The 14,427-nt window shown below is 33.8% G+C and overlaps 1 protein-coding gene across 1 annotated transcript; it reads right to left on the bottom strand.

Moving 5' to 3' along the window:
* Positions 1–636: 636 nt before the first annotated feature.
* On the bottom strand, positions 637–10,271 carry phyhd1 (phytanoyl-CoA dioxygenase domain containing 1). The gene is made up of 11 exons (XM_065243751.2): positions 10,148–10,271; positions 7,679–7,837; positions 7,134–7,209; positions 6,991–7,038; positions 6,515–6,570; positions 3,633–3,695; positions 3,349–3,370; positions 3,090–3,218; positions 2,894–3,010; positions 974–1,100; positions 637–892 (listed from the first exon to the last, which is right to left on the bottom strand). Exons 1-11 carry the CDS (start codon positions 10,178–10,180, stop codon positions 847–849), a joined length of 876 nt encoding a protein of 291 aa, XP_065099823.1. The 5' UTR covers positions 10,181–10,271; the 3' UTR covers positions 637–846.
* Between the last annotated feature and the right edge of the window lie 4,156 nt (positions 10,272–14,427).

The raw sequence follows: 14,427 nt of genomic DNA, 5'->3' as shown, positions 1-14,427 counted from the left end.
ATAAATTTAAAACAATTAAGTTATGATGACTTAAAATTTTCTATGTAATCAGTTTCAACAAATTTTTTGAGTTAAATTAACTTGTCAGGTTTTACAGTGTGATATTTGAGGCCTTGTCCGCAGAATTATCTTGCTATTGATGTTTTGTTGAGTGTTTTAAGTACGGTTCATATGAAGAATAAATGCCCTGTTCAGTTTGCAGTGCATTGTGGGACAGTAAAACTGACACTTGACATCTAAAGACATTTGCATGACGCTCTTGTAATTGTTTTAATGTAATGTTTTTGGATTCAACTATCTGATTATGATCATGTGCGATCTTTCATAGTCCATATTTTGACATTAAATATAAAAAATAATTTGAATGGTTTGTAACACTATTGTGTATCATTTTAAATGCTGGAAGGAAAAGTTATTTAAAAAACACTGTAAATATGATATTTCTGTATTTTCTGACAGTAATTGTTTGAGATGAACTGCAGTCTTTGTTTTGGAAATTCAGATCATGATTCTTTAATCAAACATAATTGCTTTTCTATATTGTATTGATTATGTCGGATACACAGTGAATGCTGCAGTTAATAATAAAATACATTTCTACCTAATGTTTATTTACTAATATAACACACAAGGTACTACAGACAAAAATAGCCTTTTATTAACACTGTTGTGACTACAAGTGAAACATAATCATAAAAAATTAACTAACATTTAAAAAAAAAAAAATCCTTTATTTTGGTCTATTTACATAATTGTATGTATATTTGTTACACATGCATGCATTAAAAAGGCGTTTATAAACTGTCCTATACCCAGATTTCTTCTTAATTGTATTTTTCTGGATGTTTAAGTGTAGAGAGAAGGAAAGGGTAGTTCATCTGTCGGCTGAAGCCTGAGAGAAAGAAAGATTTACTTTCTTTAATTTACACAGAACTAACAAGAACCAGAATTACCCATCATGCACTGCTCTTACCAGTTCTCTGGACTCCAAGAGGTGTTTTCAGACTCCATAATGTGAAAGGCATAAACGTGACGCGAGCGATCCGAGGTGTTTTCAGCACTGCGGTGGATGACCTCACCATGGATTAAAATCGCTCCTCCTACAGAACAGTTTAAATCACTTTTAGAAAGTGCACACATGGCAAAAAACGTCAAAGAATCAAATCTGTAGTTTATAGATAAAATAGATAACATATCATATTTATATTATATATACAAATAATCTACAGATTATATGTTAGGTGAATATACTGTTTAAAGAATGTTAAAATTTCCTTTATTATAACATTAGAAAAAATATGATTTTCTACTATAGACTGCGATTAGCATAAAGGTAGACCCTAAAATTTAAACATTTACTTGCCCCTTTGTACCAAACAATGAGGTCAGCAACAACTAAAAACCACACACATACACAAAATAAACAGAAAGTGTCACAATGACCCACATAAACACCAGTCAACCCTCACCCGTTTCCCGGGATTCTCCCATATTTTACCATTCTATCCCGTTTGAATAATTTCCCATATTTCTCCAGTAAATTTAATATTTCTATAAAAATTATTCCACTGGCTGTATTTGATGTTCGGGTCATTCTTCAATTGGGGTGGCAAATGAGAGCAGAAATTGTAAAAATGCTTGTTTGTTTTCTTTTAATAAAATTTATTGTTAAGCATTTAAAAATGTGTTTAATATGCTATATCCGTTAAAATTGAAGCATAATAACATTTTTAATTTTAAATTTTTTTTTTTAATTTATAAAACAATGCTGAAACATCTTCTTATGTCTGTGGTGTTACCAATAGCTTATTTGAAGTAAAACAAAAAGACAGTAACACCACAGACAAATTAGCCTGAATCCATTCTTTTCTAAAATTGAAGCCTCATGATAATTTCAAGATCAGGAGACATTTAAGAAATATTAATATGTATTTATTTATCAAAATTTTGATTAAAATATTTAAAATCTACAAGTTATAAACATAAAACCACAGACAATAATAAAGTGCGACACATGAAATTGTCAGAAATTTAGCTAACTAATTTGGGTGACACTACTTTATTCTTCAATATTACAAAATATATATTATAAAACAATTAAATAAAATTGTACATATTAAATAAAATCTATATTCACAATGTAACCACTTAATTTGTGTTAAAAATGTTATATTGTTGAAGTTAAAATCCATCCATGGAATGGTGCGGACATGCATATTTTGTTACAAATGCAATCTCTCAAACTCAATTAAAAATCTATTTTAAAACGAAAAATGTAATTGTTAATGGTGCACGAATTGTGTTTATCCTACAGAATACAATCGTGGAAACATTTTATAATTTATTGATATTTAAAGGTGAAATAGAATGATTGAACGGCGTATTTATCCTTGTTCTGTGATGTGTAGACAATTTTTTTTTGTTTGGGTCTGTAATGCAAGGCAAGGATTTTAAACAAGTCATAAGCATCAGTTTTTCAGATTGGGACGTTTTCTGGCTGACATTCCTAAACGAGGAATTTCTATGAGACTGAGATGTTTAGCATGTTTAGCACTTTTTGTATGTTTGTGAATGCGGGTAGACTACCATTATTCAACAAAGACAAGGTAAAAATGTTTTTTCATTCTCTGTCCCCTTTAAAGTTAATTTCAAATGTTTTAAAGTAGAGGGACACCACTTGCCACCACAAATAAAGAATGAGCCGTTTGCAGCATTCACCTTCAGTTAAAAAGCCGGCAGTATATCTGTAACAAATCACTCAAACGACATATGCCAATAAAACAAAAAAGAAGAAAAGCTTCTTGAGAGAGGGAGCCATTTGGGAAAATTCCCTTATTTTCAAATCCCAGTGTTGACCGGTATGCACATAAAATCACACCCTTTATAGTCTCACCCTTTTTAACTGGAGCAGGGATGAAAAGTTTCTCATCATGGTTCTGTTCTCGGCCAATGAAATCAGTCAGAGGAAACGTGCCTTTAGGTGTCCGTACCATACGCCTGCTAATTCCACCTTACACAAGAAAAGAGCCAAACAAACTCACAGAATAATTCAGAATAACAAATCAGACTTTTAATGTTGCTGAACTTACTGTTGTGTGATCCTGGTATGAACCATAGACACCCATTGTCAATGGATGCGTCCTCCAGAGCGATCCAGATCCCCATCACTCTGCCCAGAGGCTCCGTGTACAGGAACGTGGCATCCTGGTGAGGTGTCACTAACATCAAAGGTCACTATTATGATTTTTTTTTTTTGCATAAGATTGGATTATAAATAAAAAAATTGTATGTGTGGAATATAGCACGGTTAATGTGTTTGCATTGGATAAAGATGTGCAGCTTATTTACCTTCTCCACCAATGCCTGGTTGCTGTTGAATTAAACAGAATATAGATTTGAGAAATCCAGTTTTACAATAACCGTATATCCAATTCTAAGAATTTTTTTTCTTTTTATCCTATTTAACAGATTTTGTGTCATTTCGTGTTGATTTTGTGTTCAAAAAAATAAAAGGGAAGTGTTAAAACCATATAATATGTGTTGTTTCAATAATAACACAGAGATGTGTCTAGTTGGGGACAACACATTAAATGTACAACCATTTAAAGAGTGTAAGGATACAGATACAGTACCTTAAAAATGTACATACTCTGCAGAATAACTGGATTTATTAGTCCAAACTTCTGAGCCAAATTCTGCAGGAGAGATGAAAACACACTAGAGGAGACACTGAATTGTCCAAAATTGTAACACAAATAAAAGTGTTAAATGTACTCATGCTTTTTATATTTTTTTAAGTTATGTTTTGGGGCTTTTGTGCCTTTATGTAGACAGGATAGCGTTGGGTGGAGATATAGATATATCGGCGCCGACTACTCATGCTTTTTTAATTTGAAAAATTACCTCAAAAGTTATTTCAAAACTTAAAAATTGAGATTTTAAGTATTAAAGGGGACATTTCACAAGACTTTTTTAAGATGTCAAATAAATCTTTGGTGTCCCCAGAGTACATATCTGAAGTTTAGCTCAAAATACCATATAGATAATTTATTATAACATGTTAAAATTGACACTTTGTAGGTGTGAGCAAAAATGTGCTGTTTGTGGGTGTGTCGTTTTAAATGCAAATGAGCTGATCTCTGCACTATATGGCAGTGTTGTGGTTGGATAGTGCAGATTAAGGGGCGGAATTATTATAATAAATTCCCCTTCTGACATCACAAGGGGAGACAAATTTCAATAAGTTATTTTTTCACATGCTTGCAGAGAATGGTTTACCAAAACTAAGTTACTGGGTTGATCTTTTGACATTTTCTATGTTGATAGAAGCACTGGGGAACCAATTATAGCACGGAAAAAGTCACATTTTCATGGTATGTCCCCTTAAGGGTGACAGAGAATGAAAAACCATTTTTACCTTGTCTTTGTTGAATAATGGTAGTCTACCCGCATTAACGAACATACAAAAAGTGCTAGACATCTCAGTCTCATAGTAATTCCTCTTTTAGAAATGTCAGACAGAAAACGGCCCAATCTGAAAATCTGATGCTTATGACATCACAGGCATCTCACTGCCCCTCCACTTTAAAATAATTGGCTACATTTTTTGAGTGGCAGCAAAGTCAGCCAATCAGTAATGAGATTGCAAGTTAAGCCAGTAGGGGGAGCCAAATAGTTGCAAAACCACTTGTTTAAAATCCCCCACCCTAATAGAGCTATCTGAAAGAGGTTTTTAGGAAGCTTTTAAGGGGCTGTCCACACGGAGACGCTTATCACTGTATACGTATAAATTTGTTATCGTATTGGCGTTTCATCCACACGGATCCGGCGTTTTGGGAGACTGAATCCGCTATTTTTTGAAACCGGGTCCTAAAGTGGATAAATCTGAAACCGACACCCTTGCGGTTTCGTCTGCACAGCCAATCCGTATATTTTGTGAAGCGAAAACATGATCACATCACGTGTCAGAAGCGTCACATGTAACAGCAACAACAATAATGGCGGACTACGTGATTGTGTTCGTGCTACAGAAGCTACTAAAGCCTACTAGCTTTATTACAGCAAAATCTATGACCAACAAGCGATAATGGACAACACCATACGTTGGTTATGCGCATGCTCAAAGTCTTCTTCTCCGTGTATGGTGTATATGGTCTCGTACACACTACAAACTTTCGGGAGTGACAACCGCATTAAAATGCGGGAGTGAATCCCCTAAATGTTCGTTTCATGTCTGTACGGAACAAGACTCACTCCCGAAAATGCGATGATTGACACAGAGATAACCATAGCAACGTTCTGCCGTCTCGCGTGCTTATCACACATTTGACCAAAATAATAACAGCATTGTGTTTTGCAATAAACCTCCATCTTGGCGTTGTGTATTTTATGCTTTTGTCGTTTTGTGAGGCTGCTTCACAGCACGGAGCGCGCGGTCTTGCAGTGTTGCCAGGTCCTCGTCTTTTTTGTACGTACATACCGTTTTGGTGCTTAACCGTTTATAGCTTTTGGCTCATGAAGCGATCAAGTTTTTGATGTTAATAAAGCGTGAAGAGGCCGGTCCCAATATTTTGATCTTTGAGGTAAAGCATTTAGATTTATTTCGGTTTATTATTGGATTCTTCTTGTTCGCTGTTTTTTTTTAGTGCAAGATCTGGCAACACTAGTCAGCAAACGCTTGTGCCTCTGTCATTTTCTGAACCGCGCATACAGAAGACTTTTTCCCCTTCTAAGCATTTATTTTTTTCAGAAGAGAGACCTGTCCTGTTTATGATGAACGTTTAAACACTTGATTAACTACTAGTTGTTCAGTTCGGTTATGTACACACTGTGCAGAGTTTCTGTAAATGCAGTTGTCACTACCTGCATTTTGCGGGAGTTAATTCGGTTGTGGAATTCGGTTGTCAGTACCGTAAATTACTGAACTGTGTGTGTACAGAACAGGATTAAGCATTAAAAGGTGAAGTGACAACCGAATTAATATGCAGTGTGTACGGGACCAATCTGTGGCAGAATTACAGCGCCACATACTGGTCCGGCATATATACTACACCGCTTTCAGTCGGTTTCAGTGGTTTCGTGTTTACGGATTATTTTTTTAGAGCAAGGAAAAAAAATTATCGGATAGGGAATGCACCGGCTTCGTGTGGACATAGTCTAAGGCATTACAGACCCAAACAAAAATTTTTTGTCTACATGTCACATCATAGAAAAAGGATAAATACCCAGTTCAATCATTCTATGTCACCTTTAAATGTATATGCATATAAGCAAAAGAGTGAATTATAGATCCTATTAAATAAATAATCTCTCATTTACTATTAGAAAAAAAATGCATGCATGACAATGAATAAAAAAAAATGTTTAAAATAGTTTTCGATGAATTAAAGCATGTCACACTTCTGTCATGATGACTAAATCTACTAAACTATACTACCACAGGCTTTTTCTTTTTTACGTGGTTGTGCATCAAAGCAGTTGGAGTTTTGTTTGTGAATGTAAGTTTGGTCATTACTTGAACTTTTGATGAGTGGGTGATGGTTTTAAACATCGGCTCATGAGCATGGAGAGCTGTTGAGACAAAAACACAAACATATAGCATCGGAAAAGAAAAAGAAGGAATGTGAAACTTATAAAGCCTGGTGTTTCTTAAAGGGATAGTTCACCCAAAAATGAACATTTGTCAACATTTACTCACTATTATGTTGTTAATATACAGTATATATTGTTCTGATGATCACAAAGGAAGATATTTTGAAGAATGCTTCAAACTAAACCGATCATGAGCCCCATTCACTTCCATAGTAGAAAAAATAATATACTGTTGAAGTGAATGGGGCTCATGATCGGTTTAGTTCAAACATTTCTCAAAATATCATCCTTCGTGTTCATCCGAACAAAGAAATTCATACAGGTTTTTAACAATATAAAAAGTGAGTAAATGTTCACATAATTTTCATTTTTGGGTGAACTATCCCTTTAAATACCTACCATGTCCAATTTTGTTGATCGAACATTCTTTTGGAATGATAAACTCTCCTGAAAACACAACAGTTGTTGAATAACATGATGAAGTGTTTTTGTTTTTCAACATCTTAGCCTTTGAGACAAAACTTTTTGACGAAACTACAAACCTTCATCATCAAACACTCCCTTCTCAAAGAAAAAGCGAATCTTGTCTCCACTTGTAATAAAATAATCTGCATTTCCCTGGAAAAACACAAAATATTGTAACATTGCATGATTGAGGTAACAGGTTATGGTTTCTTACTGAAACTAGTGCACGCTGGTTTATGTGGTTAATCAACTGAATGAGTTCTACTTCAGGTCATTGTGGTAGACCACCTTGGTCAACCTGGTTATGGGTCACAGATTACCTTAAAGCAAACTCTAACCAGCTACTAACAGGTAAGTAAGATGGATAGAATTGTACATAAATACACAAAATATATGTTAACCTTGGAATTTTTCAGCAGGGGACCTGGTTTTTCCAGTAGGGTCGGTATATAATGGGGTGTAAATGTCAGCATTTTGCTTCTTGTAATTGCATAAACCCAGTCTTACCTGCATCTTTACTCAATAACAGTTGGTGGCAGGTGAAGGCAAGAGTAGATGGTTTATGATTAGTAACTGCTTAGATGATTGACAGGGTTTCATTGTGAGTATTACTTCACTGTACCTGTGTTTTAAGCTGCTCGTCGTGGTCGGTGGAGAACTGAGTTCTGCAGTGCGCGGGCACGTCCATGCGCTCAATGATCGCGCTCATGCGCTCTCGAAGCGCGTCACATTCCTCTGGAGACAGAAAGCCATCCAGCACCAAATACCCGTCCTGATGATACTAAAACATCAAAAACACACAGTTCAGTACATAAGTAAAATATGAAGATAAATACACTTTTTTTTGCACTATATAAACTCAGTTTTCTTACTGTTTTGTCTTTTTTCTATATATTCTTAATCTTTGCTAACAGAAAAAAGTTCTAAGAACGTTCCCAAAAACGTTCTGCCAACATAGAAAGTGTCCAGTTTTCTTGACGTTCTAAGAACGTTTTAGTGTTGTCTGAACGTTAGAGGAATGTTAAATTTTACCATTTTTAAACGTTATGACAATGTCATGTTTTAATGTTCACACAATGTTTAAAACAACAACTGTTTATTATATTGACTTGTTTGATTATGATGTAAATGATAGAGAAACATTTTATTTTATTATTTTATAAAACATTATTTCTGAATGTTCAGTAAAAATATTCCTTTAGAAAACACAATTCACTTATTAGGTTTAGATGTTGATGTTTTGTTTAATTTTAAGTCACCATCATTGTGATTAGTGTTTGTTTTAGTTAGACTCTTGACCCTTGACTTTTTGTTTGCTAGTTTTTTCCTCTGTTAACACACCACATTTATTATGAACATGTAAAGTTATTAGTGTAATACTGTGGTGGTTGGTACATAATGGTAAAGATCATCACCTAATTAATTTACTAATCAAAAGTTTATTATTTTGTCAATAATTTATATGAGATGCAACACTTTCACAGCAGGTTGTCATTAAGGAGTTTCAGAAACTTTGGACAAAAAATATCTGCTTTACATTTGGGACGCACAAACACCAAGAATCAGAGTATGAATCTCAATCATGGTGACAAATAAAATTGTAAAGGAAATCATTATTTATCCATGCGTGCAATGCATTGTTTTTCATTTATTTGTCACCATGGTTGAGATTCATACTCTGATTCTTGATGTTTGTGGGTCCCAATTATAAAGCGGATATTTTTTTGTCCAAAGTTTCTAAAACTCCTTAATGACAAATTGCTGTGAAAGTGCTGGATCTCATATATAAATTATTGACAGAAAAATGATTAGAAAATTAATGAGGTGATGATCTTTACCATTATGTACCATCCACCATAGAATTACACTATTAACTTTACATGTTCATAACAAATGTGGTGTATTAACACAAAGTTAACACAACCAGGGAAAGAACTAGCAAACAAAAGTCAAGGGTCAAGAGTCCAACTAAAACAAACACTAATCACAATAATGGTGACTTAAAATTAAACAAAACATCAACATCTAAAAACTAATAAGTGAATTGTGTTTTCTACAGGAATATTTTTACTGAACATTCAGAAATAATGTTTTATAAAATAATAAAATGCAATGTTTCTCTATCTTTACATAACAATCAAATAAGTCAATATAAAAACAGTTGTTGTTTTAAACGTTGTGTGAACATTAAAACATGAAATTGTCATAACGTTTAAAAATGGTAAAATGTAACATTCCTCTAATGTTCAGACAACACAAAACTTTCTTAGAACGTCAAGAAAACTGGACACTTTCTATGTTGGCAGAACGTTTTTGGGAACGTTGGGAACTTTCTGGGAACGTTCTTAGAACTTTTTTCTGTTAGCTGGGATGCATGTTTTGATGTATTTGCGTAAAACAAAAAAGCTGCTTGTGTAAGAAAAATAATTTTCACTTTTTCATTATTTTTCTTAGGCAATTTGTTTCAGGCAAAAATATGAGCACAAGACAGAATATTTTACCATGCTTTTACGTAAATATTTCTATGTAAAGTATGTGTAGATAACAAAAAACACGATATTTAAAAAATACCTCATTCCTAATTTAAAACTAATACAAGTATGGACTATCAGCTGATAGACATTAAACCACTGAATTTTTTCACTCAGTTTTATTTTTATTTTACTACAGCAGGATTTCAAAGACGCAGCTTTCGAATCGCTCTCGCGATGCTATGACGTCATTTACCGATCGGTCTGCACAGCGCCACTTAAATCGATTCGGCTTCTAAACCCCGCCCACATAAGACCCCTTTTACCTCATTTCGGACTAAATTCCGGTGTGTTACGCAATAACTGTTCAAAGTGGGGGTTTTTTATACGTGCGGGCACAAAATCGTTTAAATACGTGCATATTTTAATCGATCTCCGAAAACACTGATAACCAATATTTAAAACAAAGTAATCACTGACACTTTTACAGCCACTAAAACCCTGTGCTGTGAATCTTGCACATTTTGTGTTGCTGATTCACGAAAAAAAGTGAACAAACAACAAAACTCGATCAGGTTGTTCAATTTGGGTTTGTAAACGGTTTAAAAGCTGTTTCTTACCTTTTGGACGTCCTGCTCTGTCAACACCTCCATGCTGGGTGTGATAGGCTTGTGCACAAGTCTGTTTCATCCAGATCAAAATCTCTCTCTCTCTCTCTCTCTCTCTCTCTCTCTCTCTCTCTCTCTCTCTCTCTCTCTCTCTCTCTCTCTCTCTCTCTCTCTCTCTCTCTCGCTCAGGAACCACGTGATTGCAACAAGTCAAATTCGATTAAAAGGAAACCATGGTGATGTAATTATTGGATTTTACATGAACTCTTTGACAGACGTACAGGACACACATGTTCATGAACGCAAATGTGCATGAACCCAATAAACATACACTCCTCCAGTAACCCTTTTAATTCCAGAAAAATCCCCTTTATACCCAGAAGATGCATATCTGTGAATAGAAATCAATTTATTTAGCAGAATTTAGCACGTGCAAAATTGCATGTAGAGAAAATTATTAATTAAGAACTTTTAGTTGTTTAATGCTGCTTCATTTGTAAGTTGCTTTTAATTAAATCAAGAATAAATGTATATCTGACTGCAAAATATTGTAAAATTTGAAAAGGGTCAGCGTATTGGATACTGTAAATGTTTTTTACCCTTTTTTATATTTTTTATCATTGTATTATTATTATTATTTATTTTTATGTTTTGTGTTTTTAAAAAAAGAATAAATGTATATCTAATATCTAACAATTGACAAATTATAAAATTCATGAACGATCAAGTCACTGAAAGTGTATGTGCCGTCAAATTGTGTGTAAGGTTACATTGATGTCATTTAACATAATTATGTTTAATATATTATTCATTTTTATAAATAAAATAATAAATTAAAACTATTTAAACAACTATGATGTGTAAAACTTGATCACTTAAACACTAAGTGGCAGTTTCCCGTACAGGGTTTATCCTAGTCCCAGACTAAAATGCATGTTTGAGCTAACTTAAAGGGATAGTTCACCCAAAAATTCTGTCATCATTTTCTCACTCTCATGTCGTTACAAACCTGTATAAATGTCTTTTATCTGACAAACACAAAGGAAGATATTTGGAGGAATGTTTGTAACCAAACCAATCACAAGCCCCATTCACTTCCATAGTAGGAAAAATAATACTATGGAAGTCAATGGGGCTCATGATCGGTTAGGTTGCAAACATTCCTTAATATATCTTCCTTTGTGTTCATCAAAATAAAGACATTTATACAGGTTGTGTAACAACATGACAGCAAGTCAATAGTAAAATCATTTTAATTTTGAGGTGACTATCCCATTTAATTTCAAAACATCTTGCACTGACATATCTTAAAGGGGACATATCATGATAATCTGACTTTTAATTTGGTCCCCAGTGCTTCTACCAACTCATAAAATGTAAAAAAGAGCAACCTAGTAACTTAGTTTTGGTAAACCATTCTCTGCAAGCATGTAAAAAAAATAGGTCACTGTTATTTGGCTCCTCTTTGTGATGTCAGAAGGGGATAATACCACCCCTTAATCTGCACTATTCAACCCTAGCACTGCCAGCTCATTTGTGTTCAAAATTACAAACCCAAAACGGCACATTTTTTAACTACAAACCTTCAAAGAGGCAATTTTAACATGTTATAATAAATTATCTATAATATGATATTTTGAGCTATAACTTTACATACTCTCTGGGGACACCAAAGATTTATCTTAAAAATGTCTTGTGAAATGTCTCCTTTAACATATATCTGTGACATTGTTTTTTTTGTATGTTTCGTCCTATTATAACAAAGTCCTGGATTCATCTAAACCCTGTCCGGGAAACCGACCTTGCATGACTGTGAATCATTCTTGCCTTTTTCTGTTTTAAATCTGAACACAATCTCTGGACAAAGAGAAATCCAATAACAGTATGTCAATGTCATGTTGACAAAAATGTTGCACTTTTTTGTAACAACTCTGTTGTATGGTTTTATCTGATCACCTGCAGGGGGCGCCACCACACAGAAGTTTAGTTGGATTGCTCAACATTATGGAGAAAGTCAAAGTCAAGATGATGGCCCTGCTGTTTGTCTGTGTAAACCAAAATATGATCTCAAATGGGTTTTGAAAACTGATTTCAGCAGGACAAACAGCAGTCTAATCTTTCTGTCATCATTAAAGCAGCTTTCTTAAACACAGCTTTCAAGAGAACCAAACTTCACAGATCAGTGCTTCTGTATTAACACCTTACTGTCATTTTACATTTATGAGGGCTGTGCAAAACAGAGGGGGTTTGAACTTTACGCATGCAGTATTTGAGAGGACATACAGACTTAGGAGAGTCTATTTTTATTTAATTACTGTCTGGTTGAATTGGGCATGGGCTGACTTTCAGACGGAGGGGGAGAGTGAATGGAGCTTTTATGTGGTGTTGCACATTTACAGTGAGAGAAGAGAAGAAAAGACTCTGTGTTCAGAAGGATTAGTCGGGTGTGTTTGGAGAGCTTGATTTAATGACTTTAATGTATGGTGGTCATTCTCAGGAAACTGGGCCATTTCTGTGTCTCCATTAACTTACTGTTTATTTGAAATGGCTCAGCGTTTTGCACCTCATGCAATTACTGTTTGGTTTGCTGTGAAATTTTCCCTTTTTATGATTGGATTATATGCAGGGGTGAATTCAAACACTACCTATATGTTACACAAGCGTTCTAGCAAAAGTTTCATCCTACCTTCATTTGTTCTCATCATCACCTCTCAAATATGGGTAGGTTTCTCCAAGAAAAAAAAATTTGCACAAAAAGCTGAAACAATTGCATTTATGTGAAGGCATTTTGTTAGATGTCGGATTCAGAACGATGATCAATACTTACATGGAGTTTGTTAAATTAGCTAATGCTTTAGTTTTAGAGCGTCATCTCGATATAGATTACCGTAAAACCTCACCAGGGAATCAATGGTCACAAAATGTCTTCTCATTGATGAGATAACTCGTCAATGGCAGGGAAAGAGTTAAACAATAAATGTCTAAGATTACGTGGCAGTCAGTGTTGGGTAAGTTACTTTAAGTAATAGTAGTACTAGTAACTAATATCATCTTTAATCACGTAATTATATTACTGTACAAATTACTCTCTTTAAAAAGTATTTACTTATTTTTAATGACTTTCTAAATCCTATTTAATAAATGATACAAGACAGGCTTGAACTGGCTTGAATGAATCATGTAAAAGTACATCAATTATTCTTGGCACACTTTAGGGTCCAATTCTCACTATTAACTAACTAACTTTTTAACTTTTGCCTAAATATATTTCTTATTGCTGCTTATTAATACTTAGTAAAGTAGTTGTTAAGATTAAGTATTGGTAGGATTAAGGATGTAGAATAAGGTTTTGCAGAATCACACTGCAAAAAAGTATTTAAAGGGGACATACCATAAAAATGTGACTTTTTTCATGTTTAAGTGCTATAAATGGGTACTTAGTACTTATCAACCTAGAAAATGTAGAAAATAAAATCAACCCAGTAACTAAGCTTTGGTAAACCATTCTCCACAAGCATGTGAAAAAAATAGGTCATTGAAATTTGGCTCCCCTGGTGATGTCAGAAGGGGATAATACCGCCCGTAAATCTGTACTGTCCAACCACGCCACTGCCATTTAGTACAATTGGCAATTTTAACATGCTAAAATAAATTATCCATATGATATTTTAAGCTAAAACTTCACATATGTACTCTGGGGACACTAAAGATTTATCTGTCATCTTAATAAAGTCTTGTGAAATGTCCCCTTTAAGAAAAAAATTCGTATTATTTTTGTCTCGTTTTCAGTAAAAATAAGTCTAGTTTTTAGACCAAAAATATCAAATTTAAGTGATTTTGTGCATAAAACAAGCAAAAAAATCTGCCAAAGGGGTAAGCAAAAAAATCTTGAACATTTTTCTTAAACACTAAATTCAAGAATTTTTTTTTAGAAAAATTTGCTTACCCCATTGGCAGATTATTTTGCTTGTTTTATGCACAAAATCACTTAAATTTGATATTTTTGGTCTAAAAACTAGACTTATTTTTTTGGGTCGTTTTGCTCATCAAGAAAAAGCATCTTAATTTAAGAATTTTTAGATATTTTTACTGAAAACAAGACAAAAATACTAAGAATTTTTTATTATTGAAAATAATTTTTTTGCAGTGCAGGCATTAATATGTCCTTTTTAAGTATTAATAAACAACCAATATCTGAATAATATTGATGTTACTAACAAACTAGTTAATTGTGAGAATTGGAAACTACACTAAAGTGTTACTATTATTCTTATTAACTCACTAAAGTATTT

Source organism: Paramisgurnus dabryanus, chromosome 18 (assembly GCF_030506205.2).
Source record: "Paramisgurnus dabryanus chromosome 18, PD_genome_1.1, whole genome shotgun sequence".
NCBI lineage: Eukaryota > Metazoa > Chordata > Actinopteri > Cypriniformes > Cobitidae > Paramisgurnus > Paramisgurnus dabryanus.
Note: the sequence above shows the minus strand (reverse complement) of the source record. Positions and strands in the feature narration are given on the sequence as shown.